General features: G+C 49.5%; 1 protein-coding gene across 5 annotated transcripts in view; it reads right to left on the bottom strand.

The window, feature by feature from the left end:
• Positions 1-1,143: 1,143 nt before the first annotated feature.
• The window catches only part of MAP2K5 (mitogen-activated protein kinase kinase 5), a 263,311-nt gene continuing 244,330 nt past the window's right edge, over positions 1,144-20,124 (bottom strand). For 4 of the 5 annotated variants that reach the window (XM_070468702.1, XM_070468703.1, XM_070468704.1 and 1 more), the window contains one exon: positions 16,574-17,875. In XM_070468702.1, coding sequence (XP_070324803.1) covers positions 17,720-17,875 — 156 coding nt within the window. In that variant the 3' untranslated portion in view covers positions 16,574-17,719. Of the gene's footprint in view, positions 1,593-16,573; positions 17,876-20,124 lie in introns of those variants that run through there. The other variant, XM_020891250.2, reaches the window with a different exon arrangement.

Raw genomic sequence — 20,124 nt, 5'->3', positions numbered from 1 at the left:
TGCCCACAGCCCTGCGCTACACAGGGAGCATGAACTTTTGGGGGTCAGCTTGGTGTCTCTCTGGTGGCCCTCAGTGGGGAGTGGGCCTGGATGTTCCAGGGCTAGTAAGGAGGCCAGGTGGCTGGAGTTGAGTTGGGGGTGATGGGAGCTGAGGTCAGAGATAACGGGGTTGGGGGGTGCGGCAGACTGTATAGGGTCACACAGACCACTGTTGGGTCTTCTGAGCAAACAGGAGCTTCTGGAGGGTCTGGGTGGGGAGGGCCATGATGCCAGTGTTCTATCTAGCTCCCTCTAGCGCCCGTGTGGAGAACAGACTGCCGGGGAGGTGGGAGCAGGGGGCCTGGGAGGGGGCTGTGTGCTGGTCCAGGCGTGGTGCCTTGGATGGGGATGGGAAGCGGTGGAACCAATACACTTTGAAAGCAAAGACAACAGGACTTCCAGGTGGGCGAGCTGTGGGGTGAGAGAGAGAAAGGCAGCAAGGCCATGGCCTGGTACGCCAGAGGGCGCTGGGAGGATGGAGAGTGGCGGAGGGGGCTCTCATAACTCTGAGACCTCCGAGCGGAGCCCCTCTCTGAGCCTTGGATCCTCACCTGTAAAATGGGAGGAGAGGCCTCCTGTAAAGACACACTTACCTGGCGGGTGGCTGAGAGGATTGCTTGACAGGATGGCTCTGAACGGCCCGAGGTGAGTGAGGTGTGCTGAGGGTGGGCTAAAGGGCAGTGAAGGTCAACTTGTTATGAGAGGAGCTGGTGGCGGGTGGTGGGGTGGGAGGGAAGCGGGGGCCTCTGAGAACCACCCCAGTCCGTTCCCAGCTCTGGGCCTCCTTCACCCACGGCTTCAGCTCAGATCACTGTGTTGGAGCTGGAGTTGGAGCCGGGACTGCCTGGCCCTCGAGTGTAGCCCAGCAATGGCGCAGGACGGGTGCTGGCTTGGCCCCTCCGTGCCAGATGACTTGGTTCAGGGACCGCCACACCTCACTTTTTACCTGTCAGATGGGTTGGTCTGCGAGCCTCCTCAGAACTGGAGGAAGCACGCTGGGGGAGGGGCTGGCACTGCCCTCCCACCCCCCAGCTGTCCCTGCCCCGCTCCCAGCCCTGGGGGGCAACAGACACTTCAGAGCACAGCCCTCACAGGGGTAGGCAGTTACAAAGAAGTAATACTTTTATTCCCATCAGGGATGCTGACGGGCCCGGCCCTTTACAAAGACGGTTAGGAGGAAGGAAGGGGGCCAGGGTGTAGGGGTCACCGTTTTCTGATGCCCCAAGCCCTCCACCCACCCTGCCAGTCAGGCTTCCAGACCCGAGGCGGGCAAGGGCTGGCTCTGCAGGGCGGGCCACCTTTGAGGGCTTCCTAGGCAAGGCCATCTGCCAGCAGTGTCGAAGGTGAGTCCAGCAAAGCTCTTTCGGTGCAGACAGCAAACGGAGAAGGCGCAGCAGGTGGGTCTTCCCCTCGGTGACCAGTCCTGAGCTCTCAGCGTCCACCCAGCCTCAGGGGGGGCCCTGCTGGCTCCGCCTCTCCTCCAGCGCCCTGCACACCCACATGGACACCACGGTGGCATTTCCATCGTTGAACTGCACGATGAACGGGTGGCCCTGTGGAGAAGAGGAGGAAGCTGTGACAGGCATTCACAGTGACAGTCTCTGGACTTTGCAGGTCACCTGTTTAACGCCTTCCTCAACAGCCCTGTGAGGTGAGGGCAGCTTCAGTCCCATTTCATAGCCTTGATCACTGAGGCCCAAGGCAGAGCAGTCTGGAGCCTGTCTGGAGCACTCGCTGCAACCCTCACATTCTACCTTCTCCTTAAACTCCAACCAGCCTGGAAGGCCCCCCAGGGTCTGAGCCTGTCCCAATTCCACACAGCCCGGCCGCTCCTCGCCCAGCACCACTCCCAACAGCTGGCAGGCAAGGCCAGGCACCGGAGCCGCCAGCGTTCCAGCCCAGTTGCTGCCCAGAAACCGGAGAATCATCTCGCCAGGGGCTACGTCAAGCCCAGTTTTCTTCCGTTTCAAGCTCTCCTATGAACAAGCCGCAGTCTCCGAGTGGAGGGAAGGCACAGGGTCGGGGTGCGGGGGCAGGAGGGGTGTGCTGGCCCCTGCTGAGCAGCTGGGGGCTGGGGAGCAGACTCAGTACAGCCGCCTCGGGCGCTAACTACTCAGCCACAGTCAGTCCCTTCCCTGCTGTCCGAGACAAGCTCCCTCCTCACGATCTTAGGGCCTCCTTGGGAGTCCCAGGAATCGTCAGAAAAAAGCAGGGGCAGCCACGGGTGAAAGGAAGACTGCAAAGCCTTCTCCTCTCCCCCAAGCGCTTGTCTGTTGAGCAGTGCTTGCGTGGCAGTGTCCTCCCCTACCAAACTCTGGAGCTCGAGACTCGGAGCCACTGGGCGGGCAGAGAGAATGGGGGGCTCCCACTCCCCCCAGCTCCTTTCCTCCCTCTGGCTTCAGCTCTCCAGCTCCAGCTGCCAGCTCCCTCTTGTTCTGGGCCCTTCTTAGGTGCCCTCCCCACCCCCACCAGGCTGGGCTTTCCAGGCAGCTTTCCCTATGAGCTCATCAGGAGGCACTGGGTCGGGGCTTGGATGCCCGGACCCCATGTCTGTAGGAGCAGTCAAAGACCAGGCTGGGGGAGGGAAGGCGGCTGCTTGGCCAGCCCTGGGACCAAGGGACAGGAAGAACATCCAGGCTTCCTCGCCCCGGGCTGACACCATGTCCCTTACCTGGTTTTCCCAGTTTGGGCAGGAAAACCCGTCCGCGGAGCACCCCGTGTGGGGCCAGCTCAGAGGCACAGGGAACAGTGTCAAAGGTGCAGGCAGGGAGGGAGCTCGGCTTAGAGGGTGCCAAGGGCACCCCACCCAGGGCAGACGCTCACCAAGGCCAGAGTGGGGCTGGGCCTGCAGCCCTGCCTGGAACCTCCTGGGAGCTGTCTGTGGCTCCCAACACACCTGCAGGGCCCCCAAGGGGGCAGATCCCCTGCAGACTGCAGCTGGGGAAGGGGGTGGAAGGTCAGGCTGGGTGGGCATCCCCCCAGGCTGCTCAAACCTGAGCGGGGGCCGAGGCAGGAGAGCCCAGGGGGGACTCCCTCGTAGCTCATATGTGCCCCTGCCCATATATATAATCCCACCTCATATGTGCCCTTGCCCATATATATAATCCCACCTCATATGTGCCCCTGCCCATATATATAATCCCACCTCATATGTGCCCCTGCCCATATATATAATCCCACCTCATATGTGCCCCTGCCCATATATATAATCCCACCTCATATGTGCCCCTGCCCATATATATAATCCCACCTCATATGTGCCCCTGCCCATATATATAATCCCACCTCACGTATGCCTGCCTAAATCAGCACCCAGATAGAAGGAATTCTTCCTGAAGTCAGCGAGCACATCTCCTTTTCAGGAGGCTTGGAGGAAGCGACCTTGTGCCCTTCTGAAGAACAAAGGGGGACGCTGTGCTCAGGAGCCGATGGGCCCCTCCCCTGCAGCCTGGGGTGGCACAGTGTCACTTTCCCAGAATGCCGGGTGACTTTGGGGGCCATATGCTGCATCTCTGCGATCATCTGTTCAGGAGCAAGCAGAGCGGAACCACAGGAGGGGAGAGGGGAGCGTTCTTCCAGTCACAGCAAGGCTGAGGGCTGCGCTGCAGGAAGCATTCCGCCCAGGTGTCCCAGGAGGGGGACTTAGGAGAGGGTGGGCACCCACCGCTTTGGTGGAGATTCTGCCCCCTTCCTCCCCTCCCCCACCCCCTGGCTGGCACGGGACTCCCATCTCCTGGGTACCCTTGGGGCTTTACACCACCCTGCACCCTGACTGAGACAAGCAGTTTTGTCCCCAGCTACTGCTGATGGGTTTGGGGGGATAAGAAGAGGAATCACAGAGGGAGGAAGAAAGGAGAGACACAGAGATGGAGGGGAGACCCCAGCCTCTCCAGGCAGCCTGGGCTGTGGCAGGTGAACTTGGGACTGCCTGGCCCACCACCTGACTGGACGCGCCGAGAAAGCCAGTACGTGGGGAGTGAGAGGATGAAGAGTTGTACAGAAGGAAACCGGAGCTGGGAAGGCACTGGGAACGCTAGAGATCATGACAGTCTGGGGGCCTTTCTGCCTACAGGGTCCGTGGGTACCTCAAGGTCTGGGGTGGAGGCGCTAAATCACACAGGTGGGCACGATAACCTCCACTGTGCAGATGAGGAAACAGGCCACAGGCTCACGGTTGACCTGCCTCGGCTCCCAGAGCTGTGACTGGATCACAAGTCTCTGAAACCCAAACCGACTTTCTGGGGCTCCTCCTGGGCTGATTTGGGGTAGGCAGACGTCGAGAGTCAACTCCCCCTTGCCTGATTTCTGCCACAGGATTCAGGCCTGTCTGAGCAGAGGGGACTGAGACTGCAGGTCCTAACCCCTGGGAGAGGGGTGTCAGGGTGGTAGGTCACTCTTACTTGACCCCCCTCTCCCATCAGCCCTGGGCGGGAAGCAGGGTAAGTATACCACAACCCATTTTACAGAAGAGGAAATAGCCCTGGGGAGGGAACACGGCTCATTAAGTGCTAGGGCTTCTGGCCGCTCCTCTGGTACATTCTCAGGGCTGGAACCCAGCCCTGTGACCCTCCTCTCTACCATGTAGCAGATGCCCCTCCACTCCCAGACATGCACAAAGCAGGTATTCCTCATGAGTTTAATGAACAAACAAAAGCTGATGGACGATGCTGGGAAAAAGCATGAAGATCACGCTGCCACCCTGAGGGGCCTCAGTTCCTAGGTAGCTCCTGACAGGCTCGAGCAGGTGCCTGCAACCACCAGAAGCCTGGAGACAGGATGGAAACTGCACACTGGTTAATACCGAGTCCAGCACTCTGGACAGTGCTGTGTGCCAGGCCTTGCGAAGAGCTTAGTCCCGATTCTCCCACCGGATCCCCATGCTCGCTGCGGAGGTGCACATGGCCACCTGGCAGATGAGGAAACAGACACTCAGGGACCGGTGTGAAGTCACGGAAGTGAGGGCTGGGCTGGAAGCACCGCCTGGGTCTCTGAACACCAAGTGCCATGCTCAGGACCGCATGCTCTCCGACACCTACAACAGCTGCCCTCACAGGCCCCTCCTGGGGTTTCTGTGTGGCCCCCTGCAGCTGCAGCCACACCCTCTTCAGTACCTGGGTAAATGCACACACCGCCCCCACCTCCCAGGCAGAGGAGTGCAGATGTGGACAAGCTCTCCAGCTCCCTCAGGCTACCAGGATCAACAGGAGCACGGCGTGGCCCACCCCCCTGCTGCCACAACACCCACATGCCGCTCATCAAGAGCATCTTCCACCCCCAGTGACCGCCCCAGACACCCAGGCTTCTGCTGCCCACACGTGTGTGTGTGAGCGGTCACTCTGCAGGCTGGAGCCCCGGACAAGCTCACTGGCCTCCGTACCAGGCGGTGGGAGCCACTCTCATTTCCTGGATTCTCTCAGGGCCAACTGCAATCATTAAACTGGCGAGGGCTGAGGTAAAACGGACCACAAACTCCGCCACAGAAGATGGAGGCATAATGAAGGGGAGACGATGGGACCTCGAGAGGGAGGATGGACCCCAAGGTGGGGCACAGCAGAGGGCGAGTGACGGGTCAACGACAAGCAAAGCCAGCGGGTCACCGGGTGCAGACTCCCACCACCAGGCAGACGGTGCTCTGGCAGTAACTTGCGAAGGGGAACCAGAGCACAAGGCGTGTCCAGCACACCCTCCTCCACCTGGGCACTAGCGTCCAGGGCTTCCCTAGAGTTTGGCCCTCGACTTTTGTAATGACGTCCTAAATTTTTGCCCACTGTGTCATCGTGACGAGACGCTTTCCTGACGGCTAACAGCATGACCCTCCCCCTATGGACAGCACCCCATGCTTCTGCCAGAGGGGACAGGGAGAGGAGGGGTCTGGGTGCCCACTGCATGGGCATGAGGTAGATGTTACGAACCTGCTGCGGTGAAGGGCGGCCTGAGGCTGACATGTCTGGACTCCCAGGCCAGTGTTCCTTCACTGACACTTCGCGCTCTGAAATCAGTTGGGCTTCGAATTTCTTCCCAAATAGGAATTTACCCACTGGGGTCTCCACACTTTCCTCTCTTGCATGACTTCCTAGAGAACTCTGTGCATGTGAATCACGTAACGACTTGCTGGTGCGGCTGCCGCTCCGCTGCAGTGCTGGCAGGCAGCAGGTCTTCCATTAGCCACGTGACTGTGGCAGGTAGAGCATCTGCCTGCAATGTGGGAGGCCCGGGTTCCATCCCTGGGTCAGGAAGGTCCCCTGGAGAAGGGAACGGCAACCCACTCCAGTATTCTTGCCTGGGGAATTCCATGGACAGAGGAGCCTGGTGGGCTACAGTCCATGGGGCTGCAAGAGTCAGACAAGACTGAAGGGACTAACGTCCTGTGGCGGGGAACAGTGACCTGCCTGTTCTCTCTTCCCACATCTCGTCACTAAGCCCCTGCTCTGAGCCAGGCCTCAGTTGCCTAAGATGGCCCTGAAACCACCCAGGATGCTGTTTACAGACAGAGACCAAGATGCCAATAGACATGACCTGAGCTAAGGTCACAGAGCTAGAAAGTGGCAGAGCTAAGTGTTCTGCCATGAGGACACCCCACTCCTCTGCTCACTGAGGTTGGGCACAGCGAGTTTTAAATTCCTACTCTTTTAAAGAATATATGGTACAACATTATTTTTTATTATTATGTATCTTATTAACCCCTTGAATAAGTTACCAAAGGAGGTACTGTGTTCCCTCCACCCCCTATAACAACCCAGGCTTTATGTGTAGGAATGGGATAATAAATTCTGTGCCTGTTCATTTTTATGGTATATTATTTTTAACTGGGGCTTCCCTGATAGCTCAGTTGATAAAGAATCCTCCTGCAATGCAGGAGACCCCAGTTCGATTTCTGGGTTGGGAAGCTCCGCTGGAGAAGGGATAGGCTACTCACTCCAGTATTCTTGGGCTTCCCTTGTGGCTCGGCTGGTAAAGAATCCGCCTGCAATGCCAGAGACCTGGGTTTGATCCCTGGGTTGGGAAGATCCCCTGGAGAAGGGAAAGGTATCTACTCCGGTATTCTGGCCTGGAGAATTCCATGGACTTAACTGGTAGTTTTTAACTGACAAACTAAAAAGAGGGTGGCAAAAAAGGCAAACAGTGTCCTCCCTGATTGAAGTTGTATCAGGCACTTCTCATCAAGTAATTTCTTTATTACTCAGCAAGTCTACTGAGTATTACATTAAGCCCGTTCTATAGATGGGTAAGCTAAGGCACAGAAAGACTAAGGACTCTGTGCAGGACCAGGGCGCTTGAATGTGGCCTTGTCTCTGGAGCCCGTGTCCTCAGCCATCACACTGTCCTTCCTCATCAGCACCAGGGCTGGGGGATGGTGGCACCCACTCTGCAGGACAGCCAGTCCTCACAGCAGGCGCTGGGGTCTACGTGACAACCCCAGCCTACCCGGTTCTGTTCCTTCTCTTTGGGTCTAGATTCTGGGGAAGCAGGAGAATGAGGACCTGGGATCTGGAAGAAATTATCCACAGCTACAGAGACCACACCCTAGAAATAAAGTGAGAAGTGAAAGTGAAAGTCATTCAGTTGTGTCCGACTCTTTGTGACCTCACAGACTATACAGTCCATGGAATTCTCCAGGCCAGAATACTGGAGTGGGTAGTCTTTCCCTTCTCTAGGGGATCATCCTAACCCAGGGGCATCAAACCCAGGTCTCCCTCATTGCAGGCGGATTCTTTACCAGCTGAGCCACAAGGGAAGCCCAAGAATACTGGAGTGGGTAGCCCATCCCTTCTCCAGCAGATCTTCCCAACCCAGGAATTGAACCGGGGTCTCCTGCATTGCAGGCGGATCCTTCACCAACTGAGCTACCAGGGATGTGCCCCCCAGAGATAAGGGTGGCGATAATAAACAGGATGCCTGGCCAGCAGACTGCACCCCACACCTAAGATCTACTCTGTGAGGCCTTTATTCATCTCCTCTTGAGGGGCGCCATCTCTTCCGGAACAAGTGCACACACTTGTTCTGCTCTGTGTTATCAACATTTGAGCCCACCTTATCCTAGGATGAGACTGGAAGCCTCAAGAACATGTGGTGCTGATCACTGAGGAACCACCAGAAGTTAGCTGGATTGATGGTACATTACATTGCCTCCCAGGAGCCTGGTGCTAGGTTGGGAAGTGCAGCAGGTTGGGTGGGCAGGCCCAGGGAGAAGGCTCCACAAGCCGAGGCTGCTCTGGGCTCCCCGGACCATAGGGCTTTTCTCTCTCTGGAGGAGCCCCAGGCCATCAGGCACCTCCTGGCCCAATGATGCTGCATGGGGCAGAACGCCAAAAATCCATGAGTCAGTTCAAGCAAGTAAACCACCCCCTCTCCTCCCACCAAAAAGCCAGCCAGCCCAGCCCAGGTACACTCCAGTTAAGTCCAAAATAAAGAGTCCAACATGAGCCACAGGACCAGTCCAGTCATCAGAGGTGATCTGAGAGGCCAGAGGGGCGCTGCCCATCACTTCACCTTTCTGCACTGGGCTTGCCGGCCTTACTTGAAGGCTCTCTGCATGTTCCTTCAGGACCCAGCCCTCAGGGCAGGGGTGACACTCCAGTCCCTTCAAGTATGGAGAAGCGGTGGGAGGGGGTGGGACCTCAGAGACCAGCAGGGCCACAGGGGGTGAGCTGTGTTGGGGTTTCCACAGTTTGATTTAAATCATCAAGATATTTTAAGCTATATTTGTTTTTAAAAAACTAATTAAAAATAACATATACACTCAACTATCTTCAACTCTTAAATGCTACCTGGAATACTGGCAGTGTGTTACCCACCACTGTGATGGTAACTGATCTTCTATAGCTCTTCAGATAGGTGGTCTTGTTAGACTGGTGCATATTACTGACTGCTAATATATGCGTTGATGCCTAGGAAGGCCGGGGTGGTGCACTGGTCTCCTAAAAGAACTCAGGGCTGTGATGCCCACTTACTGAAGCCAGTGCCTACAGAGCACATCAGCCCAATGGCCAGGTGCACAATGCCCAGCCAGGGTGTGGGTCAAGCCTTCCAGTGATGTCAGCTCCTACAGGCCTGTAGACTTGCTGCAAGCAATTCATATGAACAGCAGCTAGCTACTGTCAGCAACTAAAGTCTAAAACTTTTCTGCTATTCCTTTTTCAAGCTTCTATATGGGTTTAAAAGATGTCTAAGCTGAGAGGACAGTCGGGGGGAGTCTGGATTTCCTTGATATGAGGCTCCTGAGACAGTGTCAGAGATAAGTGGGATGCTGATGCAGATACTAGACTGCAACCATCACCTATGACCCAAGCTCTCAGATTTTTGTGTCCTTCAAGAGAGGTCTCATGCCTTTATAAGGAGGTGCCTTTAATGAATACTAACACACTCATGCTAAAAAAAAATAAAAAAGCTACCTTCCCCCTATATTAATAATGAGATCATTTTTAAACAATAAAAAGCATTGCACTGCTAAAGATTCAAAACTAGCAATCTAATCCCTCCTTATCCTGGAGACAACTGCAGATTAGAGAAGTTAAACAATTTTTGGAAAAATGCAGAGACTGTCCAATGTCTGCTAAACTGCTGACAAGGGCAGGGCAGTGGGCAAGCCTATATAATATTAATTTGTTTTTAAAGAATTTTTTTTTTGATGTGGACCATTTTTAAAGTCATTACTGAATTTGTTACAGTACTGCTTCTGTTTCATGTTCTGGTGTTTTGGCCATGAGGCATGCAGGATCTTAGCTCCCTGACCAGGGACTGAACCTGCATCCCCACACTGGGAGGTGATATCTTAACCACTGGACCCCCGGGGAAGTCCCTAATGTTAATTACTGTACATGAGATAATAAGTCACACTCATCCTGAGGGTCCGCTTCCTTCCAGGGTGGGTGTGCCTGGGCTAATCAACAGGGGGTGTCTGGGAGGAAGGTGGCCAGGACTGAGGCTGCAGTAGGGGGTGCGGGGAGGCTCCCCAGGACTGACTCAGCAGGAGAAGCTGAGGCACCACCAGAGCAACTCTTGCATCTGCCCTCATGTCGGGTCAGGCAAGGGGCCCTGGCCTGAGAGTCAGTGGGCCTCCGTTCTCCAGCGCAGGAGTCACGGAGGCTTGGGAAGGGCCACAAAGGCCTCACTTATAGAAGAGAAAATACTCCAGGGCACCTCCATCCCCTTGGCTTCATCATCCCACATGGAGGGCCTTGCATTGTCATTACACTTCTCCGCCCTGTGCCTGGGGAAGGAGGAGGAGGAGTCAAGCTGGTGGGAAGTATGCAGCAGGCCCAGCCCAGGGGGGCTCTCCTGCCCACAGGGGGGCTGGGTTCTGGCCTGCCCTCTTCTGGTGAGCTCCCAGACAGGCTCTGCTGTTCACCTCTGATGGGGCTCCGTGGGAAATTCCCAGCAAGGCCCTGCACATCAGTACAGCCTTTGACTTTCTGCCATTTCCTGAGTCTTATTTCTCAGCTGGGTTTGAACACGGGGAGGCTGCTGGCTGGCCTTGTCACCCTAGCGAATACCCCTGCTCCCTCTGCCTCTGGGCTGGGGTAGGAAACTGCCTGTCTGTAGACACGGCTTCCCAGACACACATGGAGTAGCATGATGGGAGGCTGCGAGGCTTCCGTGTAGATACACCTGGGGGAGCGGCAGTGCGATGAAGGTGTGAGCCCTGTGTCAGCTCCTGTGGAATCTCACCGTCTGCCTAGCCTGGCTTACCTGGGCCAAATGCCCCACTGCAGAGCTCCCAGAGGCAAGGCGTTGGTCCTGAGACTGCTTTCTCAGCTTCTGATTCCTAAAGCTGGGGTGCAGGTTCCCTTCTGGCCTTTAATTTTCTTTGAAATGAAGAAATGGTCCTTTGTGACATGCCATTTCAATCACCCTTCCTAAGTTTATTCTTCACAAATACCACGGAAATAGATGTTTCTTCCCAAATATTCAATTATTAGCAACAAATTGCTTACCTCTAGCCACCCTAGACTGTACATGAGGCACCTAAGGGGGTCAAGGTGAGATCTGCTTTCATCTGAGCAGATCTATGTGTTCCTACACAGAGTAATTGGCCAGGAAATGGCCCATCAAGAGGGCAAGGTGTTTCCAGAGGATGTGCCAGTCATCCTAGAGGGCCTATGCTGACAGGGCAGCCCCAGGACCAGAGCAGTGTGGTACAGGAGAAGGCACAAGGAAACTGCAGTGGGCCACTGTGAAGGGAAAGGTGGGGGGTGCTAGCTCCCAGGAGTTTATGTTGGAGGAAGTGGATCCATGTGGGTGGCAGAAGGGTGCCCCCTGCCCATGTAGAGGGGCTGTGGCGGCTACCCTGTGGAGAACTCAGACAAGATGGATGGGCGGGAAGAGCAGGGAGCATGTTGGCTATTCCAGTCAGTCTCGGGCTGAGCAGACACCCAGAGAAGTCAGGACGTGAGGATGCCAGAGGGAGAGTGGGGTTCTTGCTCCAATAATGCTGAGACCTCCTATCTGAGAGGCTGAGTCTGCAGCAGGTCTAAGCAGTGAACAGGGGGGTCAATTACAGGCATCTGGATATTCAGGGTTTGTCTTTTGGTGTGATGGGCTGTGTGGTGGTGGCGGTTTACAGACACAGTGCTCAGAAGGATGGTTCCCTCCTGTCCTCTTTTGTTCTTACCTTTTGAGATTTTATGTTTAAACTCTGAGACCTTGGCTCTCAGTGTGTGTGTATGCGTATGTGGGTATGTAAGTGTGCAGCAGGGAGGGAAGAGACAGTAAGTTCCATCACAATTTCTGGCACAGAGTGGGGCGCTCAGTAAGCTTGTTGAACAAAACAGAATAGGCTGATTCTGACAGTGAGAGAATGAAGAGATGGGGAGAGACTGAGCCTAAAAGTCCTCCCTCTACAAGCTCCCAGGCAAGGAACATTTTACCAAAACCGTAACAGATGAATTTGTAGGAAAGGAAATCTGCAAGTGCCAAAAACGAAGAGGAAACGGAAAACCTCTTCTGTAAGGGTGCGAGTCAAGGTCTTGTGGCCCTAAGGGAGGCTATCGGTTCAAGGAATGGAGTACCTGGAAAGTGTGAAACACTAAGTGGAAACAGGAGACAAGGTCCAGCGGGGGAGCTGGCCTGGGACCCTGAGCGAAGCTGGAATGCAGAAAGGGTAAGCCAGGAAGTCTGCCCATCACCAAAGGGGATGCTATGTAAGGTGACTCTGAGCCTTGTGCACTTTGGGGTCCTATGTACCACTGCTCTGGTCTGAGAACACAAGGCTGATTAACCTAACATAACATTGATATTGATGCAGCAATACTCTGGAGTATCTCTCAGGAGCAAATGAAAAAACATTCTGAGACAATACTTGTGGAATGCAATCATTTCCACAGCAATAAGCCCCATTCAGTATGAGCTTACAATAAAAATTCCAAAACACGTGAGGAAACAATTACCCATGGACAAGAGTGAGCAGACACAACACAGGAAGATTAGAACCAAGGTGATAGAAAAATAATTGGAAAGAAAATGCAAAACAATGTACAGTGGAAAGGACTAAAGACATAAAAGAAGTTGGAACACTAAGAACAAGATATTATGAAAAAGAGGAGAGATCTGAAAAAGAATCAAATATAACTTATAGGAATAACACATTTTTATGTGGGAAAAAAAAAAGAGAAACTCTCCATAGATGAGCCAGACAGCAGGCTGAATACAGCTGAGGAGAGACTTAGCAAGCTGGAAGAATGGTCTGAGAAAATTATCCAAAGCACTACTCAGTACTGAGAGATAAACAAAAAATAATTTTTTAATGTGAAAGAGAAAGACCCTGAGGAAAGAATGAGAAGAGACGAGACACAGTGGCAGACAAGAAATATTCAAAGAGACAACATCTGAAAATTTCGAGAACTGATGAAAGATATGAATTTTCAGATTCAAAAATCAAAACGATCTCCAGGTAGAATAACTATAAAGTAATCCATACCTAAACAAATTGTAGGGAAACTGCAGAATACCAGGAACAGAGATTTTAAAAGCTCCCAGAGAAAAAGACCATGGCAACTGGGCAGCCAGCAGATTCTCACCAGCTAGTGGAGAAGCCTGGAGAAGGAAATGGCAGTGGAGTCTCCACTCCAGTGGAGAATTTTTGGAGAACTGCCTGGAGAATTCTGTGGACAGAGGAGCCTGGTGGGCTGCTGTCTATGGGGTCGCACAAGAGTCAGACATGACTGAAGTGACTTAGAATGCATGCATGCATTGGAGAAGGAAATGGCAACACACTGCAGTATTCTTGCCTGGAGAATCCCAGGGACAGAGGAGCCTGGTGGGCTGCTGTCCATGGGGTCGCACAAGAGTCAGACATGACTAAAGCGACTTAGCAGCAGCAACAGCATAACGAAGCCAGATGACAACAGATACTCAAGGCTCTGGGGAAACTGCCAATCTGAACCCTTAAATCCAATTGAACTAACAATCAGGAATTAGGGCAGAACTTCCCTGGAAGTCCAGTGGTCAGAATTTTGAGCTTTCACTGCTGAGGACTGGCTTTAATCCCTGGTTCAGGAACTAAGATCCTACAGGCTGTGAAGTGCAGCAACCCCCCACGCCAAAAAAAAAAGGGCAAAGTGAAGACAATCCTAGAACAAATGACAGAACTCTTAATATACTTCCAAAAGGGAAAGAACTTCAGGAGGAGGAAGTAGGATGCAACAGGAATAGGAACACATAACTGATAAACACATGGATAAACATCAACAGGTATTGATTATACAAAATGAGAACAAGAATAATGACTAACTGTGAAAACTAAAAACAAGATGCCAATGAAATCCTGGACATGAAAGAAGAAGGGACTGATTAGAAATTCTTAAGGTCCTTATATTTGGTGGAGTGAAGCTGTGGTTGAGGCTGCTAGCTGCCTGTCAATATCCATTCCCCCTTCTTCCTTAGTGATATGAATCCTAATTTTAATAAGGAACAGAGTTGATGTCTGGCAGAAACCAACAAAATTCTATAAAGCAATTATCCTTCAATTAAAAAATAAATTAATTAAAAAAAAAAAACCACAACGGGAAAGCATGCGCACACACACACACACAAAGGAACACTGTCGTCCAGCAAAGCAACTGCATGCCCAGCCTCCCTTGCAGCTAGTTGTTGGCCAAAGCTATGTAAGCTCGTAAGCTGTGTGCTGATGGCAGATCTGTCCTTAAACAAAGGAGTGTTTTGACCACTCTTCCTCATTCCTGTTGGCTAGAGCTCAAATGCCCCTTGACTAGAAAGGAACTGCCAGCTAATCTGGAATACATCCTGCCTGTCTTTATATGTGTGGGGAGTGTCCTGCTGTCATATTTAAGCTGTTGCTTATTTTAATCACGTGCAGTTAAAGCCAATTCTACCTAATACAAAGGTTAAGAGACTGAACCTAAAGCTGAGTATTGTCAGGAAGCGGGTATATTTAGTGATTGACCTTAGGCTTTGAGAAATTAAGTTAGAACTTGGGGATAACCATCACAAGCCTAGAAATAGAATACAGTATCTAAACCAATGGGAAGACTACAAAGAGAAAAAATCAATCTAATAGAGTAAAGAAAGGAGAAAAAATAAGTCAGAAAAGCACTGTAGAGAAACAAGTACAAAACAGAAGAGTAGAAAAAATTCAGGTGTATCAATAAGCAATAAATATAAATTATTAAACTAATGAATTAAAAGAGAGTCAGATAAAATTAAAGACATCAAAAGCAAAATGCAGAGATTCATTTAAAGCAAGAACACAGAAATAATGAAAACAAAGGGGCAGGAAAACACATAGCAGACAAATACTAACCAAAAAAAGATCGCATAGGTATATCAATATCAGACAAAAATAAAATTTAAAACAAAATATATTAGAGGTAAAGAGAGTCACTACATAAAGATAAAAGAAATCTTTTAAAATGAAGATATAGCATTTTGACATAGGCACCTGACACCACCACTTTAAAGAAAATACTGACAAAGTCGCAAGGAGATGCAAAACCACACTAATAGTGGGAGACTTTAACACAGCTCTCTCAGTAACCGATAGATAAAGCTGGTAGAAAGTAAGGACACAAAATATTTAAGTAATGCAATTAACAAATTTGACCTAAAGGATGTAAAAAGGACACTTCATTCAACAATTAGAGAATCACATTCCTTTTAAGCAAAGAGAGTATACTGAAAAAAACCCACAGTAGTAATGGCATTTCAACAAATAACAAAGGTCTTTGTTATTTTGGTTGATATTATATCAACCATGCCCTCTGGCCATGGTGCACAAAAAGAAGACAACAATCACAAGATAACACAACACCACTGAGTATATGCAAACAAAAACACTTCTAAATGATTCATGGGTCAAAAAAGAAATCCCAATTGAAACTGAAAATTACTTAGAAATGAATGACAATGAAAACACTATATATAAATATTTGTGGAATGTGGGAAAAGTAATACTTAAAAGGTAATGTAGAGCTTTACATGGATATATTAAGGGAAAAAAGATTGGAAATTTATGAGTTAAGTCAATAACTTATAAATGGAACAAAAAGTAAACCCAAGGAAAACATAAAACAGCAAATAATAAAGAACACAAAAGAATTAGACATTAAAGATATGATCAAATCAATAAAATGCTGGTTCTTTAAAAAGATTAGTAAAATAGACTAACCTTTGACAAAACTGGTGAAGAGAGAACAGAAGCAAAGATCACTAGGGATGAAAAAGTGGTACATGCCCATAAATGTAGGAAAAAATTTAAACTAGTAAGGGCGTACCGTATGAATGATACCAGACCAACATAGCAACCTGACTCACCAGGAGGGAAAGGAGAGAGGGGAGAGGGAGAGGAGGTGTGTGTGGGTGGTGTTGGGGGCAGTCGGAGGGTGGTGATGCTGGTGACCTGATATCACACTTTAAACTTTTTAAATGATTCTTATCTATTGCTTCATCTGATTTCAAGAAGCATCCAATTAAGTAAAGGTGCTACCAAAATCCATCTCAGTAGCAGCTTTTCTAGTTTCTCAGTAAGGAAAAACAACCATTCACACAAAGAGTTAACCTAAGGTGGAGATTTTTTGAAGTTATCAAATCAACAAAAAAACCTTAAGGAAAAACTGCTAAAGACACCAGATGTTGAACTTTGGGGTAGATAACTATAACTGAAGGGCCATCTTTTTCTTTTTTTTCTTTTTTTTTCTTTTAAGGTTTCCAGCTATGACACCCCAGTTATCTGAGCTTCATTCAATTCTGCTGAGGTGAGTGTAGGGGAACCAAGGGGCTGCCTGGGGCAGCCCTTTTGGAAAATCTGAAATAAAAGCTTAACAAAGGGCAAAGTTACCAGGCCTAGCCTATAAAATACAGGATCAAAAATTACTAGTTATGCCAGAGTTTCTGCTATCGGCAACCATTTTCTGAAACTGCCCCCTCCTTTTTTTTTCCTAAAGAAAATCCACGAAAAGGAAACAAACCATTTGAAAATTCTGATCATTTTGTGTCCTGGCAGCAAATAAAAATCATCAATAGAACTCGCTTTTAGCCTTGAGCAATATTTTCTAAAACAAAACACAAAGAACCTGTGGTACTTAACTATTCTGTTATTGATTTACTGTGGTTTGCAAGGTAATGTTGAAGAAAATTAAATGTGCGGAAGGCTGAAATGCGTTTTCTGAGGTGGTGAGCAGGGTAGTCTGTGTTTTCTGAGGCGGTGTCGCTGGTCATGCGCAGAATGAACGACTAAGGCAGCACACTTCATCTGATTACAAATAAGCTGGAGAAGCTCATTGCTGCAAAGCTTTATGAAACCGAAGTCTGTTTTCACTGTTGAGAAGGACAAAGTTATTTAGTTGCAAGCTTGCTTCTGCTAGTTATGCGCCAGTGTACAGGGAGACTTCAATTAAATCCAATATGAATGTATTGGGTGGCTTCTGTGTGTCTGACTCTAAATCTGGTTTTTAAAGTCTAAGGACTCCCCTTTGGCACATTCATGGCTTATTAGGTCCCCAGGCCTTCCCTTGTGGCTCAGCTGGTAAAGAATCTGCCTGCAACGTGGGAGACATGGGTTTGGTCCCTGGGTTGGGAAGATCCCCTGGAGAAGGGAAAGGCTACCCGCTCCGGTATTCTGGCCTCAAGAATTCCATGGGCTGTATGGTCCATGGGGTTGCAAAAGAGTCGGACACAACTGAACGACTTTCCCTTTCATTTCACTTTCAAAAAAACAAAAACAAAAAAACTTCAACAAATAATAATTCAAAACAATTTTGTGCTAATTACTGATTCAAGAGCAAAGTGGCCATATTGTTTCAAACTTCAGCATTCACATGCAATCTTACAGAGCAGTGTATTTCTTGTTTAGTGAAATGGCCTGTTTTCAAATCTAGAGGCACTTTACATACCTACAGGGCACTGTAAATTTGACTCCCTTACTTAAGACTAAGAATCTGAAAGTTGCATTAAAACTTGAACACTTTACTTTCAGTTAGCCCCTCAAGCCTTTATTCAGTCCATTTGCTTGTAGTTTAGACTACTAATGCTAACACACTTAGTATCTTGTTTCTCAATCTAAAGCACAAAATAAACAGACAAATAGAAGAGGAAGAGCGGAGGGCTGTTAGAAAGGGAACAAGGGCAGGAGTACCAAGTGACATCTATTAGCAACACTACACAACAAAAACCAAGGAACCAGCTTGGGATCAGCAGTGCAAAGACAACGGCCCTCCACGTGTTAGTATCAGGAGACACTGCTGCTGCTGCTGCGTCGTCGCTTCAGTCGTGTCCGACGCTGTGCGACCCCACAGACGGCAGCCCACCAGGCTCCGCCATCCATGGGGTTTTCCAGGCGAGAGTGCTGGAGTGGGGTGCCATTGCCTTCTCCTATCAGGAGACACTAGGACAGCAGAATACAGCAAATGACTGTTTATGAAGATGGTCTAAGAACATTTTCTAAAAAGCCAAACCCTGATGCACATAATCCATTTAAGAGGATAGGGAAGTGTATAATACCTTTAAAACCTCTTGCCTGTAATCTTTTTGAAAACCTTTGCTTTTATAAGGAGTAAGTTTCAGTTATCTGAATAATTTCCTTTATTTGGAGGTGCTCATTTATGGAAAGTGGTGACTAGGAGACTTGCTGCCCTTTGCATTTTGGAAGGTCAGTATTAAACAGGGAAAAGCTCACACTCTGGCTGCCTTTCAGTAGCACCGTGTGACGTCACCAGGCAGACAAGCCTTCAGAACCTCTGAACTCAGTAAAGACATATGGGGCCACTTAGGGCCCAAGTTTATCTTGGCTTCCTTTGGAGCGAGTTTGATTACTTCTAAGATTTATGGTCAAAGCGGAAGGGGAAGAAAAATACCTCACAGAGCAGATTTATAACCTCATCTTGTTTTTATAATAACATTAGGGATGACATCCTATGACAGAATCTTGGAATGACTGCAGGGCAACTTGGAAACTCAGTGGGAAGTTTTATATTTTTGGGGTTTGGAGCATTTTGTACTTCCAGAGGTCAGGGAGGAAAGGACCAGGGAAATGAGCCAGGGAGGCGGTCAGAGAGTGAGTGTCAGCTGATCTAATTTTCTGTGTCAACTCTGAAAATTAGATAAACAATGACAAACCAGGCTTTTTAAATGAACTTGTCACTTCTGGTTTTCTTGATACAAGGTAACATTTTTCAAGTCCTGGCAGCCCTAAAGACAGATTTAACCCCTGAGAGTTTTCTGTAAGTATACTAAAGCACCCGCATCTAAACCAAAGGTTGAGTCCAACCCTATCACCCTTAAAAGAAAAACTAATTATCCTTGAAAGTTAAATACTCTTCTTCTAACAATTAAGGGGATTATGCCTAGAGCCAAAGGTCCAGCCTTCTACAGGACAGCCTTAGCAACTTGATTTTTCTTTTGGTCATCTTCCGGGCTCTCCAGGCCAGCTCCAACCTTCAACATGGTCCTTTGATCTTTCAACCTGTGTTCTAAGCAGGGACTGGTTCCTCGCACCAACTCAGGGGAGCATAGACTGTTCTGGGTCCCCTGCTCCTATGTCATGAAGACATGGGTCAGGAGAACCACTCTGGCCTACAATTTGGCTGTGACAAGCTCCCTGGTGGGGAGAAGAAAGATTAGTGAATCTTTAATAGCTTCCCTGAGTGGCTTTGCTCTAAGGATATTTATTCAGTTGGAACATGTTGATTTGGAGAGAAAAATAAGGATAAATATAATCAGCAGCATCTGAGTAGAGTTTTTCATTCCACAAAGTGCTTTCAACCTCATCATCTAATTCAAATGTCACAGTAATGCCATGAAGTCTCAAGATGGCATTAGTGTCATTACTTGTGGATTTGAAAACTAGGTTCATAGAAGCTAAGTGATCTGGCTAAGGTAGGGTTGGGATCTGAACGGGACATCAGCTCCAAAGCCTGTGCTTTTTGTTAGGTTTGTTAGTATGTTTTGTTACATTATGATATATGATAACAGCAATATAACAGCCAATGGCTGTGAGCACCTATTCCATGGCAGATACTAGTTATGTGTTTTCATTTACAGTATTTCCTATGATCCCCAGTCACCTGTCAGAAGAGATGTGGGCCTACTTTACAGCAAAGATACTGATGCTCCTAGGTGGTAAGCCCTCCGCTTCAGGCTGAAGTCTCAACACTGGCTAGCACCCAGGTTCTTGGACTTCATATACCACTCTTCCCCACACTCTACAGCTTGCAGCAACAACCCCCCACCCCCCCGCCCCCTGACCTCCTGCATTCCATACAAAGCACATGTGCCATGATCTGCCTGGATCAAAGTACATAACAGGTCTTTTAAGGTTCTCTGACCCCAGCCTTTGCCTCATCCCTGAATTCCACTGTCATTTTCCTTTCTGATGTAGTAGAGTCTCCTTTTCTAAAGTGTCCCAAGCTTCAAAACTACCTCTGCCACCAGCTTACTGTTGAGAAGAAAACTATCTGATTACACCAACTCACAGGATGGTATGAATAACTAATAAGAGCGTGGGGACTATATGCATTTGAAAAGAGGACACCTGCCCCAGTCCAGCTGCATCTCTGATCTCTCAGGTGATAAGAGTTCTGGGGTGAGGGGCTCTGTGTGGGCAGGTAATTCCCCTGTGGTTTCCAGGGGCCTGGG

Source organism: Odocoileus virginianus, chromosome 6, assembly GCF_023699985.2.
Source record: "Odocoileus virginianus isolate 20LAN1187 ecotype Illinois chromosome 6, Ovbor_1.2, whole genome shotgun sequence".
In the NCBI taxonomy this organism is placed as follows: domain Eukaryota; kingdom Metazoa; phylum Chordata; class Mammalia; order Artiodactyla; family Cervidae; genus Odocoileus; species Odocoileus virginianus.
Note: the sequence above shows the minus strand (reverse complement) of the source record. Positions and strands in the feature narration are given on the sequence as shown.